The sequence below is a fragment of the Hylobates moloch genome, unplaced genomic scaffold, assembly GCF_009828535.3.
Source record: "Hylobates moloch isolate HMO894 unplaced genomic scaffold, HMol_V3 SCAFFOLD_19, whole genome shotgun sequence".
Classification (NCBI taxonomy): Eukaryota; Metazoa; Chordata; class Mammalia; order Primates; family Hylobatidae; genus Hylobates; species Hylobates moloch.
In genome coordinates, this window is record NW_026652294.1 from 39029820 (window position 1) to 39052420 (window position 22601).

Here is a 22601-nt window from a genome sequence, read left to right on the forward strand (position 1 = left end):
CACTCCAACCTGGGGTGACAGAGCGAAACTCTGTCTCAAAAAAAAAAAAAAGGAATGAACCTCTGATACGTTACAGCATAGGATAAACCTTGAAAACATCATGCTAAGTGAAATAAACAGACACAAAAGGACAAATACTGTATGACTCTACTTATATGAGGTAGCTAAAGTAGTCAAATTCATAGAGACAGAAAGAATGATGGGCTGGGGGCAATGGCTCACACCTGTAATCCCAGCACACTGGGAGGCTGAGGTGGGAGGATTACTTGAGCCCAGGAGTTGGAGACCAGCCTGGGCAACATAGTGAGACCCTCATCTCTGCCAAATTTCAAAAAATTAGCCAGGCATAGTGGCACACACCTGTGATCCCAGCTGCTTGGGAGGCTGAGGTGGGAGGATTGCTTGAGCCCAGGACGTTGAGGCTATAGTGAGCTGAGATTGTGCCATTGTACTCCAGCCTGGGCAACAGTGCAAGACCCGGTCTCTAAAAAATAAAAAGAAAAAAAAATAAGAACAGTGGTTTCTTGGGGCTGGAGGGAGGTGAAATGGGGAGCTAGTATTTAATGGGCACAGAGTTTCAACTGGGTAAGATGGAAAAGTTCTGGAGATGGACAGTGGTGATGGTTGCACAACAATGTGAATGCACTTAACGCCACTGAATTGTACACTTAAAAAATGTTAAAGTGGGGAGACTGGGCACTGTGGCTCACGCCTGTAATCCCAGCACTTTGGGAGGCTGAGGCAGGTGGATCACGAGGTCAAGAGATTGAGACCATCCTGGCCAATAAGGTGAAACCCCGTCTCCACAAAAAATACAAAAATTAGCTGGGCATGGTGGCAGGTGCCTGTAATCCCAGTTACTCGGGAGGCTGAAGTAGAAGAATCGCTTGAACCCGGGGGGCAGAGGTTGCAGTGAGCCAAGATCGCACCACTGCACTCCAGCCTGGGCGGCTGAGTGAGACTCTGTCTCAAAAAAAAAAAAAAAAAAAAAAAAAAAAATTTAAAGTGGTAAATTTTATGTTAAGTATATTTTATGACAAAAAAAGGTTTAAAAAAATCCCCCCTTCATCTTCATCTATATTACCCATCAGTCCATGGACCCTAGAGGAAAATTGGGAGATTGTTGATTTAACCAAATTGGTCTCTGGACCTCATTCTCATCATGTGTGAAATGAAAGAGTTGGCTGGAGTTTCCAAAATTTCACGTAGAGATGTTGAGTCAGAAGACAGGAGATGTGGGGAGGTAATCCTTACGGAGGGTAAGAGGCACAGCACTATAGAAACGAATATTGACGCCTACTGGATTTGGATTTGGTTACAGGTCAAACATCTGAACTTTTTGTTTACAAATTTTTTAAATTTAAATTAGAAAACATTTCAAGCATACAGAAAATCTCTACATATAGTGATTGCTTACCACCAAAAACTAACAGATGTTAATATTTTGCCATATATGTGTGATCTGCCAGCCTCTGCCTCCCAAAGTGCTGGGATTACAGGCATGAGCCACCGTGCCTGGCCTATGTGCCTTGTTTAATAAATCTATTCTTACCCTGAATTGATAAAGATGTCTTTTCAATCTATGTCTTTTTTTCTCTTAAAAATTTCTGCTCTTTTTTAATTTTTCTATTTTCTTATTTATTTTTTTCTTTTCTTTGTTCTTTCTTCAGAGCAGATCTACTTTCTTTGAATTCTATAATCTAAAAATTTTAATTAACTTTTTATTTGGAAATAATTTCAAACTTAAAAATGTTGCAAAAATAAAAAATATGCAAAGAACACTCACAGGCTCTTTACCCAGATTCACCTACTGTTAGCATTTTACCCCATTTGTTTATCATTTGAAATAGATAATATATACAACATACTGGCCAGGCGCGGTGGCTCACGCTTGTAATCCCAGCACTTTGGGAGGCCGAGGCGGGCGGATCACGAGGTCAGGAGATCGAGACCACGGTGAAACCCCATCTCTACTAAAAATACAAAAAAAATTAGCTGGGCGTGGTGGCGGGTGCCTGTAGTCCCAGCCACTCGGAGAGGCTGAGGCAGGAGAATGGCGTGAACCCGGGAGGCGGAGGTTGCAGTGAGCCGAGATCGCGCCACTGCACTCCAACCTGGGTGGCAGAGCGAGACTCTGTCTCAAAAAAAAAAAAAAAAAAAAAAAAAATATATATATATATATATATATATATATATATACACAACATACCATATATCAAATCTAATATAATTTTTTCTTGACTGCTTGAGGATCAGTTACATACATGATGCTTTACCACTAAATACTTCAGTGTGTATTTCCTATGAACAGGGATAGTCTAACATAACTACACTACCGTTATTAACTTTATAACTTTACACTGCTTTGAATCTCCTGTGATATTCCAATTTTGTCAATTGCCAGTTTTTTTGTTCATGTTGATGTTCTTTACAGCATTTTTATAACCCCATGAGCCCTGTAACCATTTTTCTTTTCTTTTTTTGTTTTTTTGAGATGGAGTTTCACTTTATTGCTTAGGCTGGAGTGCAGTGGCACAATATTAGCTCACTGCAACCTCTGCTTCCCAGGTTCAGGTGATTCTCTTGCCTCAGCCTCTTGAGCAGCTGGGAATACAGGTGCACTCCACCACGCCCGGCTAATTTTTGTATTTTTAGTAGAGACGGGACTTCACCATGTTGGCCAGGTTGGTCTCAAAGTCCTGACCTCAAGTGATCCGCCTGCCTCGGCCTCCCAAAGTGCTGGGATTATAGGCGTAAGCCACAGCACCCGGCCTCAAGCCCTATAACCTTATGGCACTTTAAAAAAGTCCAATGATACAGACTCCAAACTAAGGGCAGGTGTAGCCTATAATTGTCATGTCTTTTTAGGTTCCTTTAATCTGAAACAGTTCCTCAACCTCTATTTGCCTTCTATGACATTGACATTTTTGAAGAATGCAGTCCTCCCCAGCTTTTTAAATAGAACGTTTCTCATTTAGTGTTTATCTTATGTTTCCTTGTGATTAGATTTGGAATAATGCTGGAACATTGCAGAGATGTATTTTGCAGCACTGCATAGATGTAGTATTACGTCCTTCTCAGGGTATCACATCTGGAGGCACAGAATGTCTCTCTGCCCCTCATGGTTAATTTTGTTCACTTGCTTAAAGTATTGCCCTATTTCTCCACTGTACAATGACTGCTTTTTATTTTATTCCCCCCTCCCTTCCAACTCATGGCAATCTGGAGGGAGATACTTTTAGACCCTGCAAAAGTCCTGCTCCTCATCCAACATTTCCTCCTAGCTTTAGAATCCACTGATGATTCTTACCTGATCCAATCTTTGCCACCATGTCTGAAAATGATTCATTTAAAAGTTTTTAAGTTTTATTTTTCACATATAGGTCTTTGACCTGGAATATATTTTGTGTATGGTGTGAGATAGGGATTGAATTCTATTTTCCCCCAGATGGCTAATCAGCTCCATTTGTTGAAGTTCATTCTTTCCCAGTTGGTAAGAAATGTCCACTTCTTCACACATTTTTTTCAGTACTGTATATTCTATTTCATTGGTCCATTTGTTTATCCTTGTGCCAAAACTATGAAGTCTTTATTGCCATAGCTTTATAATATATATTTATATAAATATATAATTGCCATCACTACATAATGTGGATTTATATAAATATATAATATCTAATTGCTATAGCTTTATAGTATATATTTATATAATTGCTTTTTTATATATTATATAATTATATAAATATATAATTGCTGTTTTATATATTATATATTTATGTAGATATATAATTGCTATGTTTTATATATTATATATTTACATAAATACATAATTGCTATTGCTTTATAATAAATTTGTATATTTTATAGGGCATCTTCCATTATACTCTTCTCTAAAATTGTTAGCTATTCTTGCCATCCAGGCAGTTATATTCATTTTCACAACAACCCTCAGATTAAGCAATTGCCCAAGGTCCAAAAATCAGTAAGAGGGACTTGGAACCCAGGTCTGTCGGAGGCCAAAGCTCTTTTCATTACTTCCTGAGGTCCTGCCAAAGGGGTGGTTTTCTAGGCATGGAGAAGTAGAGGTCAGGGAATCAAGTGTGGTGAGAGAGAGAAGAGAAGTGAAGGAAGAAAGGCAGTTATCAGCTTGGTGTGGGTTTCGTCTCTGGGATATAGACTTTGCCAGCCAAAGGATGGAGCTTGAACTTAGCTGGCCGAACTGGAAACAGAAGATTGTAAGGAAAGGGACTGGGATCAGAGTTTCTTCTCCAGCACGGATTACCCACAGCTGTCCATGGGCAGGCACTTGTTACTTTCTGGCTGAGCAGGGCAGTGTGGCCGAAGGCTGAAAGGGGAACCTGCGGCTGCTTTTGTGCAGGGGTGGTGGTGATGAGGGTGATGTGGGGGGCTGGAAGGCATGGAGGGGAAAGGATCTGGCTGACTACCTGGAAGCCAGGACAGATCCCACCCCAGAAAGGCGCAGTAGGGGCTCTCATCCTTCACTAGCCCGCCCCTCCCTGCCTAATTAAGGACCCTAATCAGCTTGGGGAGATTAAGGGCTCTGGCCGGCTGTACCCACGCCCCCGCCCTGGCCTGGGCTGGCAAGGAAGACCTGTGGGCGGGCGTCAAAAGGGGGACCGGCCCTGTGACCCCTCACCGGGGCCGTGGGCCCGAGCCCCGGACTTCCCTGTAAGTGTCAGAGGCCCCTCCGCTGGGATATGGTCGGTCTGAGGGCGCGGGCGAGTCCCTGCTGATCCCTGACGCCTCCGACTGGGGGAGGGGTAGGCCGGGTGAGAGCGGGAAGCCGGGGCGGCAGAAGGGGGCTTCGGGGCGGTGTCCTGGGCCCCGGTTAGTCTTCCCAGCCTCTGGAGGGGGCGGTAGCAGCAGAATCATCCCATGGGTTACTCGGGCTTGGAGACATTCGGGGTTACGGGGAGAGCCCCAGGGGAGGCCAGGGGTCTCAGTCGCTCAGCCTGCTCCGTCTGTGTTCGCAGAAGCCGGCAATGACCGCCTGTGCCCGCCGAGCGGGTGGGCTTCCGGACCCCGGGCTCTGCGGCCCCGCGCAGTGGGCTCCGGCCCTGCCCTGCCTCCCCCGGGCCCTGCCCTGGCTCCCGCTCCTGCTGCTCCTGCTCCTGCTGCAGCCCCCCGCCCTCTCTGCCGTGTTCACGGTGGGGGTCCTGGGCCCCTGGGCTTGCGACCCCATCTTCTCCCGGGCCCGCCCGGACCTGGCCGCCCGCCTGGCCGCCGCCCGCCTGAACCGCGACCCCGGCCTGGCAGGCGGTCCCCGCTTCGAGGTAGCGCTGCTGCCCGAGCCGTGCCGGACGCCGGGCTCGCTGGGGGCCGTGTCCTCCGCGCTGGCCCGCGTGTCGGGCCTCGTGGGTCCGGTGAACCCTGCGGCCTGCCGGCCAGCCGAGCTGCTCGCCGAAGAAGCCGGGATCGCGCTGGTGCCCTGGGGCTGCCCCTGGACGCAGGCGGAGGGCACCACGGCCCCTGCCGTGACCCCCGCCGCGGATGCCCTCTACGCCCTGCTTCGCGCATTCGGCTGGGCGCGCGTGGCCCTGGTCACCGCCCCCCAGGACCTGTGGGTGGAGGCGGGACGCTCACTATCCACGGCACTCAGGGCCCGGGGCCTGCCCGTCGCCTCCGTGACTTCCATGGAGCCCTTGGACCTGTCTGGAGCCCGGGAGGCCCTGAGGAAGGTTCGGGACGGGCCCAGGGTCACAGGTAGGCTCCCTTGCAGGGTGCGAGGAGGTCGGCGGGTCCTGCTGGCAGCCGGGCGGCGCCGCGAGCCAAGCCTCTGTCCGCAGCAGTGATCATGGTGATGCACTCGGTGCTGCTGGGTGGCGAGGAGCAGCGCTACCTCCTGGAGGCCGCAGAGGAGCTGGGCCTGACTGATGGCTCCCTGGTCTTCCTGCCCTTCGACACGATCCACTACGCCTTGTCCCCAGGCCCGGAGGCCTTGGGCGCACTCGCCAACAGCTCCCAGCTTCGCAGGGCCCATGATGCCGTGCTCACCCTCACGCGCCACTGTCCCTCTGAAGGCAGCGTGCTGGACAGCCTGCGCAGGGCCCAAGAGAACCGCGAGCTGCCCTCTGACCTCAATCTGCAGCAGGTAGACGGTCCCAGGAGGAGGGAAGAAGGCAAGGGAGAGGGGAGAGGACAGCCAAAGCGGGGAGAGGAGGATGCAGCCGATGGAGAAAGAACCACTGGCAGCTCTAGCTGTTTGGAGTTTCCTGGGTAATGTAGAGGCTCTGGCCCCATTTGGGGTCTCTTAGTGTACGAGGATTGCCTCCAGAGAGTAGGCAATGAGACCTCTCAAGTCCAGCATCAAGCAGTAAACTCTAATGAACTGTAAACTGCAAAACCTTTTGCAATTGGCTTCAAAGTAAACCCATTTCCACCACCACATACTCCCAGCTGTCTACAATAAATACTTGGTGTTCTTGAAAGCAGGAAGGAGGGAGGATGCCAATCCAAACCTCATCCCTAGTTCACAGGTATTTCCTCTGGGGCCTCATCTGGTGGTCTTAGCTTTTCAAGGGCCTAGACACCTTGCAAGAAGCAGAAAGTTCCCTGGGTGGACCCAGGGACAATCCTAGCCAGATCCATAGTGTATTTCCAACATCCAGCTAACACCTAGGGATCCCCAAGTCCCCAGAATCCCAGTTCAGATCATCTGACTTTACTCCAGCCACAAAAGAGGACTAGAAACCACTATGAGAAGGGAATTTAAATGTCAATGGGCAGTGAATTAACCACCACAAAGGCCCAACTCACAGGGGGCTGCATGAGGGAAGGCTGTGGGTCGTAGGAGTTGCAATTTCCCATCAATGCCCCTAGATTCTTCCAAGAGGATTGGAGGTGGCCAATGGAGGGGGCTGGGGTGGGTGCAGTGATGGGAATAGTCAGAAGAGAATACAAGTTAGGAATCATAGTGAGATGGGATGGAGAGAGGGTCGGTCAGTGGAGAGAGGGAGGTTGAGAAAGTAGAGAGAGAAAAGCCCTTCAGCTCTCAGTAAGTACCACGGCTGTCCTCTCCGCTGCCCAAACTGCCCAAGCCTCTGAGTGTGTGAGTCACCCTTGATTCCTTGAATTCTTTGCCCCCACTTCCAGGCATCAAGCCCTGTTACTGTTACTTCCTAAAGATCATTTGAATTCATCCACCTTCTCCATCTTTACCGTCACTGCCCTGAGTCAGGCCACAGCACCCCCAGCCCAAATCCCAAAACATAATCTCTCAGATGGTCTCTGCTTCAACACTCACCTGCCTAACACCTTTCTCCACCCAACAACCAGATCAAGCTTCAGAAATCTGACAGATCTCACCCTGTCATGACCCTGTTCAAAGCCTCACAGTGGCTTCTGTTGCCCTGTATAGATGCAGGCCTCTCCACATGGCTTACCGGGTCTCCTGTCTTTCTCTCTCTTCCACCTCCCATGAACTTCAGCCAGACCAAGCTACTCTAGGTTCTCTAAATGTGTCCTTCTCTTTTGCCTCTGAGCTTCTGAGTGTGCTGTTTCCTCTCTCTTGTCCCTGCCTCTCCTGGATAATTCTGACTCATCCCCTGAAGGATGGTCACTTCTAACAGCTCCTTCTCTGTCCCCAGCCTAGGTTGGGGACACCCATTCCTGTCTCTGCAGCTCCCTCAGTTTCCCCCATTTTACTCATTTGCACTGCCTGAACACCCCTGTCTCTTTGGCAAGAAGAAAGTTTCCTTGATTCGGGGTCTGTCTTGTACACTGATACATCTTTAGTGCTCTGCACAGTGCCTGGCTCTCTGAGAGATGGCAACTGGGAATAATAGAGAGGCCTGATAAGATCGGGTGGTAACAATAGTGAAGGTCTTTTGTTTGTTTTGTTTTTGTTTAGTTTAGTTTTTTTTTTTTTTTTTAAGGAAAAACAGAAAATAGAAGCCAACCAAAAGATAGGTGAGAAGGCTTTTAGGTGAATGGTAGGTGATGAGATTAAAACTATATGCTGGGCAACCAACAGGAAGAAGAGAGGATCTACAGGTGATGGAGAATTAGAATCAACCAATGGTCAGAGAGGAGGCTGAGTCCTGAAAAGAGGAACCAGTTAGTGGGGAGAGCAGGTGTGACAGCCAATAGAGGAGGGAGGAAGAGAGAGCCAATGGAGAGGGAGGAAGAGAGAGCCAATGGGGAGGGAGGAAGAGTTAGCCAATGGGGAGGGATCCTGGGAACAACTAACTGGAAGGTGGCAACAGTGGATACCCTGGGCTTGACAGTGAAAGAATTGGCGCGGCCAGGGAATTCTGGTCTGTGGGCTGTGACCCCGACCTCTGAGCCCCTACTCTCCTTCTCCAGGTCTCCCCACTCTTTGGCACCATCTACGACGCGGTCTTCTTGCTGGCAAGGGGCGTGGCAGAAGCGCGGGCTGCCGCGGGTGGCAGATGGGTGGCAGGAGCAACTGTGGCCCGCCACATCCGAGATGCGCAGGTCCCTGGCTTCTGCGGGGACCTAGGAGGAGACGAGGAGCCCCCATTCGTGCTGCTAGACACGGATGCGGCGGGAGACCGGCTTTTTGCCACATACATGCTGGATCCTGCCCGGGGCTCCTTCCTCTCCGCCGGTACCCGGATGCACTTCCCGCGTGGAGGATCAGCACCCGGGCCAGACCCCTCGTGCTGGTTCGATCCAAACAACATCTGCGGTGGAGGTGAGGGCGAGCACCCCAGCCCCCACTGAGACAATCACCATGGACCATCCGCAAAGTGATGAAAGAGAGTGGACTCCTATCCTGTAATCCATCTTCGATGCCCTTCTAGGCCCTCTCACAGCCCCTGGCTTGCACAGGACCCCTCTCTTGCTGAGCTCCAAAGCCCTCTTGGAAATTTTCTAGCATTCCCAGACTCTTCCCTTTGAGGAAACTATGACCTCCCCCTAGAGCCTCTCTGGGGCCCCATCCCCCTTTCCTGGAGAGGCCAGCATTTGGCATGACTCCATGCCTCCCTAGAGAAGAGGCCTCCCCTGGCATCGCTCCTCAGTATACCTCCTGTCACTGTCCCTTCAGGACTGGAGCCAGGCCTCGTCTTTCTTGGCTTCCTCCTGGTGGTTGGGATGGGGCTGGCTGGGGCCTTCCTGGCCCATTATGTGAGGTGAGTAGTGGAATGAGGTAAGTAGGAAGTGAGCTTGTGCCAGAAATGGAAGTCTGCAGCAAAAACAGCAGGCTGGGTTCCCTCAAGAGTAGAAGAGGAGATTTTTCTTGGGGTGAGGGTGTTCTGGTGGGCTGGTAGAGTCCCAGGGGATGTCTGGTTTGGGGATGGCTGCCCTCCAGGACCCCTCCCCTGAGCCAACATGATCCCTCCACCCCATCCCCTGCTGGTCTCTTCTCACGGACCTTGGTGCCCTTGGTGGAGATGACCTCTTTCTCCACCAGGCACCAGCTACTTCACATTCAAATGGTCTCCGGCCCCAACAAGATCATCCTGACTGTGGACGACATCACCTTTCTCCACCCACATGGGGGCACCTCTCGAAAGGTGGGGGAGGCAGACAGGCAGGAGCCAGTTGTCTTCTTTCTGTAAATTTGGTTCCTTCCCTGGGCCAGTCCGGACCCCAGCTCCCTACTTGGGAAGCCTGATTTCTACCCCAGTTCTGTCCCAAGTCTGAAGTCTAGGGATCAGCACCCTCATCTGTGCAATAAGGGTAACAGTACCTGTCCTGACTACTTTCCTGGCGGGGAGGTGAAGCTCCAACAAGAAAATGAATGTTTGCTTTGTAAACTGTAAAGCTTGCACTTGGGGAGTAATGTCATTATCACCTTCCCTCATTGAGATTCTTTTGCCTCCCATCTTTAAATCCCCAAAACAGCCTGACCTCAACCCAGGACTCTGACACCAGAATATATTTTGACCTCTTGCATTGACCTCTACCTGCTAGGTGGCCCAGGGGAGTCGATCAAGTCTGGCTGCCCGCAGCATGTCAGACATTCGCAGTGGCCCCAGCCAACCCTTGGACAGCCCCAACGTTGGTGTCTATGAGGTGAGCCTGCCCCCAGCCAGAGAGACAGTGAGGGAAGAATGCTCAGGCCCTGGGCAGAGGGGAGGCGCACTCTCAAGAGGACATGCAGTCATGTCAAATCCTGCAGGCTCCAGGAGATGGGGGATGGGAGCCCAGACAGGACCTAGGGAAAGGTCATGGATCCCTCAAAGGGAAGCACCTAGGAATCTTCCCTCCCCAAGGATTTTTCTCTAGCCACTATCTGGGTAAGTGCTCCTCAAAAGCTAATCACAGTGACCCAGAGACTGGAGGCTGGAGCTGCCAGGGAGCATGCTGGGACCAGCATGTAACCTGGTGTGGCCACTGAGACCATCTCCAGCCTGGTCAGAGCATCTGGCCCTGCCGCTCACCATTTCCACCCAATCCAGACCAGACTCAGGAATAGCAACCCCTAGAGGAGGAAAAGAAAGTCACAAAAAAGTGTTAGGACATTAACTTTGGGGCTGGTAAATCTGAATGTGGTCAAGTGGAGGGGAGATAATGAGAACAGATTCAGAGAGAGCTGAGAGTGCTGAGCAAATCAAGAGAGTAGAAATTTAGAGCTCCTGGGCTTCAGGTCATGGGAAGGAATGCAGAGGCTCCTATCATGTCACCTAGAGATCATCACGGCCAAATCTCAGAGGAGGCACTATTGTCATTTGGGGCAGATTGTCCTAAATTGTATGGGACTACTCTGTGCCTTGAAGAATGTTTAGTGTTTCTTGTCTCTGGCCCTGTCCACTAAATGTAGCTCCTAGTTTTTGTGACAGTTAAAAATTTCCCCACATTTATTTCCAGATGCTCCTTAGGGGTCAGTACTAAACCCCAATTCCCTTCTAAATTCCCTTCTTGTCCAAATCCCTTATAAACAGACAGGGTCACCTGCATAATTTGCGAGATCCAGGGCAAGATAGAAATGAGGGGCTCCTCGTTCATTCATGATGATGGCAGGAGGTCACTGAACCAAGCTCCGGCCCTTCAGAGCACGAGGCCCTGTGTGACTGCACAGGTCCCATGCCCACGAACCGGCCCTGCCAACAGTTGAGGATGAGGTCCGGCATCCGGAGGGGAGCTGTCTGTAGTTCAGTTAGTTTTCAATAAAGCCTGATCTACCCAGATTTTTTACTGCCAGAACATGCTGTCTCATGGCAGTGGATGGTGATGAGGGTTGCAATGTCGATGACACTTGTGGTTGTATTAATACACTTAATAGGACTATTGGTGGGCACACCTGGGGTGGTGAGGACAGCCATCCATGGCTTCTGAATCTCTGTCATCCAGGGGTGGGCCCTCTCCCAGCTGGCTGTGAAGCGGATGGGCATACATCAAACCCCTTGCTTCAATGCATTTTGTCACATGGAAGATGCATTCTGGGACAGTGAGCCAATGGAAATGGCGGGGGAGGGGTTCTAGGGCTCCCCATCATGGGATTTTGAGAGACTGAGTTCCCTACCCCCATCCTCTTTGCTGCAGGGAGACAGGGTTTGGCTGAAGAAATTCCCAGGGGATCAGCACATAGCTATCCGCCCAGCAACCAAGACGGCCTTCTCCAAGGTAAGACTTGGGCCTGTGATGGGGCCTAGGTGGCCATCGGTTTCTCCCTTCTTGCCTTCTCTTTGCAGCTGGGTACAGAGGTAGGTCTCAGTTAAGTGTCCCCTCTGGCTGAGTGTGGCGGCTCATACGTATAATCCTGGCACTTTGAGAGGCAAATGTGAGGGATGATCACCTGAGGCCAGGAGTTCAAGACCAGCCTGGGCAACATAAAGAAACTCTATCTCTCCAAAAATTTAAAAATTAGCTGGGTGTGGCATCACATGCCTGTAGTCCCAGCTACTCTTTGGAGGGTGAGGAGGGAGGATTGTTTGAGCCTGGGAGTTGGAGGTTACCGTGGGCTGTGATCATACTACTGTACTCCAGCCTGGGTGACAGAGCAAGACCCTGTCAAAATTAAGAAAAGAAAAAAAAAAAAAAGTGTTTCCTCCACCCTGGAGGAGGCTTTCATTATTCTCTGTCACACCACTAGTTCTTTCCTTTGATCTTGTTGCAATGTGCAATTGTATGTTCATCTGTCTGCTTACTTGTTTCTGCCTCTCTCGCTGGACTGTAAGCTGAGTGAGGGCCTCCTTATTCCCCTCCATTGTAACCCAGCACCCAACACAGTGTCTGGAACATTAGAGAGACCCAGTGAATGTTTGTTGAGCTAATGATAGAAAATAAAAAATGAGTCCGGTTCTGTCAGGCCAATTGTGCAGAATAGCCCTAGACATTCTGAATGAAGTGGCAGGTTGGCAAGAAGGCTGTAATGGCTTATTCTGGTCCTTACAACCTTAGTGTCTCCCTTTACCTCCACGCCATGAAGCCTGGGCCTGGCCTCCTTCCCTGATTCCTCTACAGGAGCTCTTGGTCACAGATGCAGTGACTTAAGTGGACGATGTGTATGGGGGTTAATGAACTTGATCACCAGTTAACACCAGGTGTTTAAAATGAAAACTATCAGCCGGGCGCGGTGGCTCAAGCCTGTAATCCTAGCACTTTGGGAGGCTGAGGCAGGCGGATCACGAGGTCAGGAGATCGAGACCATCCTGGCTAACACGGTGAAACCCCGTCTCTACTAAAAACACAAAAAATTAGCCGGGCGTGTTGGCGGGCGCCTGTATTCCCAGCTACTCGGGAGGCTGAGGCAGGAGAATGGCGTGAACCCAGGAGATGGAGGTTGCGGTGAGCCGAGATCGCGCCACTGCACTCCAGCCTGAGCAACAAAGCAAGACTCTGTCTCAAAAAAAAAAAGAAAGAAAGAAAAGAAAAGTATCCCCTTATTGGGCATGTGGAGGGAAAAGCTAGAAAGGGCACCAGTCAGCCAGCTAAGCCACCATTTTTTCCAGCATGCCCCGATTGTGAGGGCACTGTCCTGCAGAGCAGTCAGTCCTGTCTTCCCTACCTTGGGGAGGGTGGGGGTCTCAGACCTGACTGATACAATGATGTAACGCCAAGCAAAGCAGCCCCCGGCCAGGTTGCAGGCACATGCCATTTCTGGTGTCCTTTGAAAGTGGCACAGCTTCAGGCCGGGCACGGTGGCTCACGCCTGTAATCCCAGCACTTTGGGAGACTGAGGTGGATGGACCACCTGAGGTCAGGCGTTCAAGACCAGACTGGCCAGCATAGCAAAACCCCATCTCTACTAAAAATACAAAAATTAGCCAGGCATGATGGCACACACCTGTAATCCCAGCTATTCGGGAGGCTGAGACGGGAGAATTGCTTGAGCTCAGGATGCAGAGGTTGCAGTGACCCGAGATTGCACAACTGCAATCCAGCCTGGGTGACAGAGTAAGACTCTGTCTAAAAAAAAAAAAAAAAATACATAAACAAAAGAAAAGAAAGAAAGTGGCACCGCTCCTCCCTGGCTCTCCCAGCAAAGGCTGTTAAATCAGAAGGAGAGGATGGTGGTTCCAGGAGCTTCTCCTTCATGAGCTGTTTCCCTTAAGACCCAGGCAGTTCAGAGTTTTATGGTTGGGGCCAGGTGTGGTGGCTCAGGCCTATAATCCCAACACTTTGGGAGGCTGAGGTGGGAGGATCATTTGAAGCCAGGAGTTCAAGACCAGCCTGGGCAATATAGCAAGGCCCCCATCTCTACAGAAAAAAAATTGAAAATGTTATCTAGGCATGGTGGCACAAGCCTGTAGTCCCAGCTATTCAGGAGGCTGAGGCAGGAGGATCCCTTGAACCCAGGAATGCAGGGTAGCAGTGATTTATGATCATGCCACTACGCTCCAGTCTGGGCAACAGAGTGAGACCTCGTGTCTAAAAAAAAAGGCTTCTGATCAATAAATCCGAACCTGCCTGGGTCCCAATCACCAATGCAAAGTTGTCTTTTCATTCACAGCATTAGGCTAAACCATACTCAGTATCCGAACAGTGGCCTTTGACTGTATTGTTTTTTCCAAAAATAGAACCATGTGCAGAAGAGAGCCCCCCTACATACCCTATCAACCATTTCATCCACCATTTGTAAAAATCTCATCTTCTGAGTCTGGATACTCAAAAACAGATCTTGATTAACAGCCCCTTCCCCACATTGCCCCGGGCAGAAAATGCCAGTCAACTTCCCCCTCTCAGCTCCAGGAGCTCCGGCATGAGAACGTGGCCCTCTACCTCGGGCTCTTCCTGGCTCGGGGAGCAGAAGGCCCTGCGGCCCTCTGGGAGGGCAACCTGGCTGTGGTCTCAGAGCACTGCACGCGGGGCTCTCTTCAGGACCTCCTCGCTCAGAGAGAAATAAAGCTGGACTGGATGTTCAAGTCCTCCCTCCTGCTGGACCTTATCAAGGTGTGTGTTGGGGGCTGGTGGGGTGACGTCCTGGGGGCAGGGATGGGGAGCAAGGGAACCAAGCAGGCTGAGGCTGCCTCTTACCCTACCCATTCCAAGGGAATAAGGTATCTGCACCATCGAGGTGTAGCTCATGGGCGGCTGAAGTCACGGAACTGCATAGTGGATGGCAGATTCGTACTCAAGATCACTGACCACGGCCACGGGAGACTGCTGGAAGCGCAGAAGGTGCTGCCGGAGCCTCCCAGAGCGGAGGGTAAGAGTCCCCTGCGCAGACGAGCATCCACCGGGATCCCCATAATTTCAAGGGCCTCTTCCCCCGCTTCCTCCCCAGCTCTGCCCTCGCACTCTCTCCATCCCACATCCACCAGACACAAGTCCTGCTACAGAAAAGATCTCGTGGCCTCTGAGAGGGTGGGCTCTGTGACTGCAGAGACGGAGACGGGGCTGCTGGGGGCGGGACTTGTGCCTGAGCTGCCTGCAGCTGGGTTTGCTCTAATTGGAAGTTTGCCTGAGGGTGGGGCTTGTGCCCAAGAGACGGAGCCTTCCCTGGGCACCACCTTATCTGAAGGGCAAGGCCTGTTTGTGAGGGCCAGGCTTTCTCTGAGATGGCTCCTAGAGATGGTTGTAGGGCTGGTCTCAGGTTGCAGGGTCTCAGACTGGTCTCAGGCTGCAGGGTTGGTGGTGTCTGGGTGCCAACCTGGGCTTTCTGGTGAGGGCGGGAGTCTTTCCCCAGCAGCCCCTCAGCCCCTTCCCCATCCCCAGACCAGCTGTGGACAGCCCCGGAGCTGCTTAGGGACCCGGCCCTGGAGCGCCGGGGAACGCTGGCCGGCGACGTCTTTAGCTTGGCCATCATCATGCAAGAAGTAGTGTGCCGCAGTGCCCCTTACGCCATGCTGGAGCTCACTCCCGAGGGTAAGGCTGCCCTGTGCGTGGAGTTCGGGCCAGAGGGGCACCCTGCAGTTAGAACAGAGCCAGCCTCACTCTTTCCTCTTAAGCAAAGCCCAGTGATGAAACTCAGTTATACGGAAGCCCCCTTAAAGCTGTGCATGGTCAGGGTGGGGAGGGTGGTTCATTAGGTCCCAGACTACAACAGCTTCCTCTTTCTTGATCCTGGACCCAAACTGCTCCCACAACTGACAGAACAGGCTCCTCTCTGTTCTCAGGGGTCCCTGGGAGGAGCAGGGGAGGGAGAGTGTGTAAGAGGTAGTCCAATCTGATTCCGATCTGCATCCCTTCTCCACAGGACTCTGAGCAAGCTACTTGATCACCTATCCCTCACTTGTCTTACATACAATAAATGTTAGTTTCTTTGCCTGTGTCACCTCTTACTGACCCCCAGAGTTCGAAGTCCTCTTAGCAACCCCCTTCCACACTATACTGTCCCTCCACATACACACACTGAAGCTCTGATGTAAAGAAACCCCTGCCAGGCACCCCCTCCCACATCTTGGTCTTCAACAGTCAGGCCAGGGTCAGAGGCAGCTTTTGTGTTCTGGGGCACTCCTCCTCACTGTCCCTTCATGCCTCCAGAAGTGGTGCAGAGGGTGCGGAGCCCCCCTCCACTGTGTCGGCCCTTGGTATCCATGGACCAGGCACCTGTCGAGTGTATCCACCTGATGAAGCAGTGCTGGGCAGAGCAGCCGGAACTTCGGCCCTCCATGGACCACACCTTCGACCTGGTCAGGGGCTGGGAGTGGGCAAGGACTGGGCTGGCCTCTGGGATCCCAGCTGCTTGTCAGCAACCTGAGACAGCTGCAGGCAGGCAGGCTGGCAGGACCTCTGGCCTTCCAGGCTACCTCCTAAGGAGTAGCCTGAGGACTCCGGGTTTGGTGGGGCAGAATTAGAATGGGGGCTGTGGAGGCTTTTGGAGTGAGAGATAGAGTTCTGTCTGGGTGGGAGGAATATTCGATTCAATTCAAATAACATTGATTGAGAACCAAGTATGTGCTTGGCCTGCTGTGACAGAAGGATCCTTGGCCTGGGAGTCCAACGATTGGGCTGGCTCCAGTGCCCTGTCAATTACTAGCTGAGAACAACTGACCTCTGGGAACCCTCATTTCCCATGTGCCTCCTAATCATGTCTGAAAACACAGTGCCCAGCACCCCAGGGGTGCTTGACGAATAGTAGATGAATGGTGGCGGGGGGTGGGGGGTTCAGAGTGAACAGCTCTGTGAGAGGGCCCATGAGGGGGGCATAAGGAGGGCATGGCAACCCAGGTCTTCAGCAGCTTCACCAGCTTCCTTCTACTGCTAGTTCAAGAACATCAACAAGGGCCGGAAGACGAACATCATTGACTCGATGCTCCGGATGCTGGAGCAGTACTCTAGTAACCTGGAGGATCTGATCCGGGAGCGCACGGAGGAGCTGGAGCTGGAAAAGCAGAAGACAGACCGGCTGCTTACACAGATGCTGCCTCCGTGGGTGCCAGTGGGAAGGGGTGGCCTGGGAGGGCAGCTGGAGCCCAGCCAGGCAGAGTGGCCCCCAGGTGAACTCACTGCCTGCCATCCCTAGGTCCGTGGCTGAGGCCTTGAAAACGGGGACACCAGTGGAGCCCGAGTACTTTGAGCAAGTGACCCTGTACTTCAGTGACATTGTGGGCTTCACCACAATCTCTGCCATGAGTGAGCCCATTGAGGTTGTGGACCTGCTCAACGATCTCTACACACTCTTTGATGCCATCATTGGTTCCCACGATGTCTACAAGGTGAAGTGTGTAGGGGACAAGCCCTCTTGACCTTCAATTCAGCTTCACCAGCCTCCAGCCCAGCCCTTCTTGCGCAGCCCCTAGCCTACCTGGCCAATCAATCTTCTTTCCCAGACCTCCTGTCCCTTATTTATTCCTGCAGTCCCCAGCTCAGTCCTTCCACTAGCAACCTGGTTCTGCACTAACCCCAGGTGGGCCCCGTGACAAGAGGCAATCGCTTCGTGTACTGGGGGAGGAATGCTCAAAAGAAAATTCACACAACTCCTTCTTCCCCCAGGTCGAGACAATAGGGGACGCCTATATGGTGGCCTCGGGGCTGCCCCAGCGGAATGGGCAGCGACACGCGGCAGAGATCGCCAACATGTCACTGGACATCCTCAGTGCTGTGGGCACTTTCCGCATGCGCCATATGCCTGAGGTTCCCGTGCGCATCCGCATAGGCCTGCACTCGGGTAACTCCCGGGTCTTCCCAGGCTCCAGCCCATCTCCCTCTTTAGGGCCTGGCTCCAGATTTCCTGTAGAGGAGGCAACTCATGGAGCGGGGAGTGGGGTTTACCTTGAAGAGGATGCACTTAACAAGGCTTATTTGGGGAGCTGGTGGAGATAATGGGTGCGAAGATCCCCCAAGGCCCTACCTAGGTGCAGCCCAGCTGCCGGCCCTGCTAGCCCCGCCGACCCCCAGCATTTCCACAGGTCCATGCGTGGCAGGCGTGGTGGGCCTCACCATGCCGCGGTACTGCCTGTTTGGGGACACGGTCAACACCGCCTCGCGCATGGAGTCCACTGGGCTGCGTGAGTGTGACGGGGACAAGACGGGGAGGTGGTAGGGGGACACAGGAGGTGAGTCCCGAGCTCACGGCATCCCCCACCGCCACAGCTTACCGCATCCACGTGAACTTAAGCACTGTGGGGATTCTCCGTGCTCTGGACTCGGGCTACCAGGTGGAGCTGCGAGGCCGCACGGAGCTGAAGGTGAGGCAGGGCCCCGCCCCCTCCCGGAGGCCCCGCCCTGTCCTGAGGCACCGCCCATCCCGGGCCGCGGCTGCAAACCTCAGCTCACCCTTCCTGACCCGGTCTCCCAGTTCCATCCAGACCTCGAGATCTCCCACCCCTCACCCCAGTCCGCCTAAGTCCTTCCCTCTCCCATGTCTCTCCAGGGCAAGGGCGCCGAGGACACTTTCTGGCTAGTGGGCAGACGCGGCTTCAACAAGCCCATCCCCAAACCGCCTGACCTGCAACCGGGGTGAGGGGCCGGCCTCCGCGGCAGGGCGAGGGACGAGGGACCCCTGCCTCCTGCTCTGTGTCTGACCCCCCGCGCGCGAGGCAGCGATGACGTGGGCCCTGCCCTCCCACGCCCCATTCCCCTTCCCTGAGGCCACCGCCCGCTCCTTACAGGTCCAGCAACCACGGCATCAGCCTGCAGGAGATCCCACCCGAGCGGCGACGGAAGCTGGAGAAGGCGCGGCCGGGCCAGTTCTCTTGAGAAGTGAGGCCCGGCCCCGGACAGGTGCTGCCCCCTCGGCCCGCACCCCAGCTGCCGCGTCCCCTCTGCTGCCTGCAGAACGTCCCACCCAAGCCAGGTGTCCCGATCCCTTTCGGACTTAGAGCCCAAGCTCGTTCCTAAACCCCGGGGCTTCCCCTGGGAGGGAAGCACCCCCTGCAGGAATTTTGGCTCAGTAGATCTGGAGTGGTTTGGGAATCCAGGCTCAGGAAACTCTGTAATCGGGGCCTTCTGTGACCCCTCCCCTGGCCCTATCTCATCCCCAGCGCATAAACCTGGCTTCCCCAGAAGCCTCACAGGCTGTGCACTGCACGAGAGACAACTCTAGGGGGCAGCAGTCACCAGAGGACAATGTGAAAGCAGAAGCCGTGCCCACTCCCCTCCTGCAAGAAACTGACCCGTGACCCGCTCCTTCCTAGGTGAACCCCCATGACTCCTTTCCTCGACTCCCCTCTGAGATACCCCTCTTTTCCTCAGGATTGTTCTGGAAGGTCCTTTTCCTGAAAGTTGCTGCTATAGGTGACTGGAAGTCTGTCTAATGCTGGTGGACTCTGCCAGCTCTGCCTCAAAGGATTTTGGGCCTTTACAAGAGCTGGTTGCAAAACCAGCCATGTGACCTTGGGAAAGTGTCATGCACTCTCTGCTGTGATCCCCCCAGTGGCGAAATGAGGGGTGACCTAAATGGTTCCCATGGCCCCTGTACACCTGACAGCTGGGTGGCTTGTGGCCCTCAGCCCCAGGAACCCTGAGTCCATCAGGGGATGTGAGGTTCAGAGATTCTCCGCTTCCCAGTGTCTCTCAGGAACCCAGGAAGGAGGATCTGGGATTGATGCCCCGACCCCAGAGGAAGTGGAGTTCTGTTCCACCAGAGCAGGGTTTGTCACATGGCCTGAGGGGGCAAGGGCTCCTGTTTAGCCTCAAGCTTCATTCCTATCTCCATCTCCCACCAGTCAGGAACTGGCTGCTGCTTCTGTGGGCATAATCAGGGAACTTGCCCAAGTGCAGAGAAAAGCTTGCTTCAAGGCTTTGAGGAAAGGAAATTGTGCCACACCTTGACTAACCAGAACATCTAAAGAAGAGCAGCATTCTCTGTTTAACTGGGAGCTGCTGAGCAAGCAGTTGGACAGAACATCCTCTCTGCTTAGAATTTTTTTTTTTTTTTTTTTTGAGTATCACTTTGTCACCCAGGCTGGAGTGCAGTGCAGTGACACAATCTCGACTCACTGCAACCTCCTCCTCTCAGGTTCAAGTGATTCTCCTACCTCAGCCTGCCGAGTAGCTGGGATTACGGGCACCCGCCACCACGCCCGGGTAATTTTTTTGTGTGATTTTAGTAGAGATGGGGTTTCACCATGTTGCCCAGGGTGGTCTTGAACTGACCTCAAGTGATCTGCCCACCTTGGCCTCCCAAAGTGCTGGGATTACAGGTGTGAGACACTGCGCCTGACCTTTGCAACAATTCTCAATGCCCTGTCCTGGCAAGTCCCCAGTTGAAGTTTCCTTTGTGAAACTCTGACCTTCCAGAGCCTGGGCCTTGGCACATTTGACTCTTGGTGTCCGTCACCATTGCTACAGACCCTGGAAGAAGTTTGCAGCAGGCTAGGAAACCATCTAGGCTGCCACCAGAGGTAGTGAGTATCCAGTCCCTGGAAGTGTGAAGGCAGAACTGGAGACATCATTGACCAGGGATACGACAGTGAGAGGGAATTCCAGAACTAAACCTTCACTACGCCAAGTGTGGTTGGCGGGCAAGGGTCGGCACTGTCTTCGAACTCGTTAGAAATGAAGGATCGCAGGGCCCCACCCCAGACCTGCTAAGTCCGGATCTGCATTTTAACAAGTTCCTACAAAGTATTGACACGCTCATTAAAGTCTCTGAATCATAGAACTGAATCACCCTAAGATCTTTAAATCTTAGAATCTCTAAGATCTCATAAAGCTAGGCTACAAACTAGCCACCAAACTTGTTTTGTTTGGCCTATAGAGTGTTTTGTTTTGAGCTAACATTTAAAAATCAAGAGCTTCCACATTTTAAAAATGTATAGCAGATTTCCCTCTTCTCTTGAAATCAGAAGCCCCACAATGGTGCTTGTGTCACCACTTAACCACATTCTGCTGCAGCTAAAGAGCAACAGTCCCCCTTATCCAGATGTCACCACTCCCCACAAGCTCCAAGACACCAGGATTTTCTGAACATTCCTTTATATTATTCCTGCCTGGTGCCTGTAGACATTGAGCTTAGGACTCCTTAGCAGGTATTAGGATTATAGGGGCTCCTGGAGGGGGCGTTGCCTTTTTTTTTTTTTTTTTTTTTAGCTGATTCATGACTTCCACAAGCTTAGTGGCGTTCCCCTCCTTCCTAAAGGTAAAGGAAGAATGTATCGAACATCAAGAATCCAGCACTTCTAAGTTCTGGTTACCAAAGGTGATGTTGCTAGAGAGAGCAATTTAGTGCCATTTTAAAATCATTTTAAATTGAGTTTAAATAGGTGAATTAAAGATTAAAAACAAAACAAAACCCGGACATGCACACACACACATTTTTAAAAGTTATTTACATTCTTGAAGATTTTCCTTAAGATTTTCTCTGTACTTAGGTCCCAGGGATTGAAGGGCAGATTCACATCTCTGGCCTTGGACCTGACTGTGTGGATAGAGCTCTCAGTCTCCTGTCTCTTCCCTCCCATACCTGACCCTGCAGCCCTTCCCCTTTCTTCCCTCTCTCCCTGCCTGCAAGGGCCTGGAGTAGTTAATGGTGTGTGATTTCAGCGGCCTCAAGGAAGAGTCCAGGATTAGGTGCAGAGGGATTAGCTGGGACAGGCTTGGGCAGGGCTCCTCCCGGGAGCAGAGGAGGATGAGCCAGAGGGCAGACCCAGTTTGAGGTAGAAGTGGAGTGTGCAGGGCTGAGCCGATTCCTTCCCAGCTTCACTCAGCCTCCTTCCCAGGCTGGCCTCCAGCTCAAGTGACCAGATGTGACAGAAGAGCCCTGACACCTCCCCAGCTAGAAGAACTTGGGGGAACCCCCACCCCAGAGTTCACAGATCTAGTGGGAGAAGAGAAGGGAAAAGATGAAGCCTCAGCCGCCTCTCTGCGCCTCAGCCTCTCCTTTCTCTGTTCCTGTCTCCCTCTCTGCTCTATTCTCCTCTCTTTGTGTCCCCACAGTCCCCTTTCTGCCGGGCAGTCTCTCTCTGCCTTTCTCTGCAGTTTTCACCATTTCTCTGGAAATCTTATTTCCTGGACCCAGTCAGTTATCCAGTCTCAGGGCTCTGCTGAATCAAGTCCTCCCCACCCTGTTCCTGGGGCCTGGGCAACTCCCAGTGCATGAGAGCACCGGGGCCTGGCTTGGTCACTGGGCATCCCCCACCTTCAGATGTGTTTACACTACCTCTGCCAGCTGGCATGCGCCAGGAGCCCACACTTGGGGTTGTCCTTGCCTTGGAGATGGCTCTGTAGCTGGCAGAGCAGTGATGGCCAAAGCAGGGACCTCTCATAGCTGCTGCTTCAATTCCCACAGCAGAGACTACAGCGTGTCCCAGGGCTCACCTGGCGCCTTTTATTTATTTATTTTTTTTGTGCCGCTCCTCAGGGTCTGGGCCCTGTTCCCTTTCCCATCTGCAGTGGATCCCAGGCACCCCCCTTTGAGGAGGTGGGGTGAACTGCTCCTTGGCAGGGATTTGTGACACTGCATTGCTGGGCTGTGTTCCCCGGGCTCTTCTAGACCTTGCACCGTGGATACCAGGCCATGTGCCGTGGTATTTGGGTCCTGGGAGGGTGGCTGAAATAAAGGCGTGCTGTCTTCCATGTCATGGTGTGTGCTGCTTTTAGCCCGGAAGGTAGTCTCGACACCCCCATCTCTGGAACGCTTAGCCCTGGCGTTTCCAGGGAGGGTTTCAGAGAGGGTTGAACCTTAGAGATGGCCTGAAGAGGGGAAGTGGCTGGGGCCAACAGCCCCCAGGAACTCCTCTGCTCAGAGAACCAGTTGCGGAAGTCTCAGGCCTCTCAGGCTTCTGGAAAAGACCAGGGTCTCTGATGCTTTTGAGGTGGGTGATGTGGCTTCATCCCTTGATTGT

The 22601-nt window shown here is 52.4% G+C and overlaps 1 protein-coding gene across 1 annotated transcript; it reads left to right on the forward strand.

Moving 5' to 3' along the window:
• Nucleotides 1-4571: 4571 nt before the first annotated feature.
• Nucleotides 4572-22332, forward strand: GUCY2D (guanylate cyclase 2D, retinal). Its single transcript, XM_032138740.2, has 20 exons — nt 4572-4689; nt 4995-5724; nt 5808-6112; nt 8326-8677; nt 9032-9116; nt 9398-9500; nt 9901-10002; nt 11473-11553; nt 14116-14322; nt 14422-14578; nt 15088-15237; nt 15856-16004; nt 16580-16743; nt 16838-17030; nt 17308-17482; nt 17724-17822; nt 17908-18002; nt 18188-18273; nt 18426-18537; nt 22118-22332. Exons 2-19 carry the CDS (start codon nt 5004-5006, stop codon nt 18511-18513), a joined length of 3312 nt encoding a protein of 1103 aa, XP_031994631.1. The 5' UTR covers nt 4572-4689; nt 4995-5003; the 3' UTR covers nt 18514-18537; nt 22118-22332.
• The last annotated feature ends 269 nt before the right edge of the window (nt 22333-22601 follow it).

Excerpts from the sequence above, each read along its gene's own strand:
- GUCY2D (XM_032138740.2), top strand. The coding sequence starts at position 5,004 with ATGACCGCCTGTGCCCGCCGAGCGGGTGGGCTTCCGGACCCCGGGCTC. Across the intron at positions 17,483-17,723 it reads CCGCATAGGCCTGCACTCGG|GTCCATGCGTGGCAGGCGTG; the intron begins GTAACTCCCGGG and ends GCATTTCCACAG. Across the intron at positions 18,274-18,425 it reads CCGCCTGACCTGCAACCGGG|GTCCAGCAACCACGGCATCA; the intron begins GTGAGGGGCCGG and ends CGCTCCTTACAG.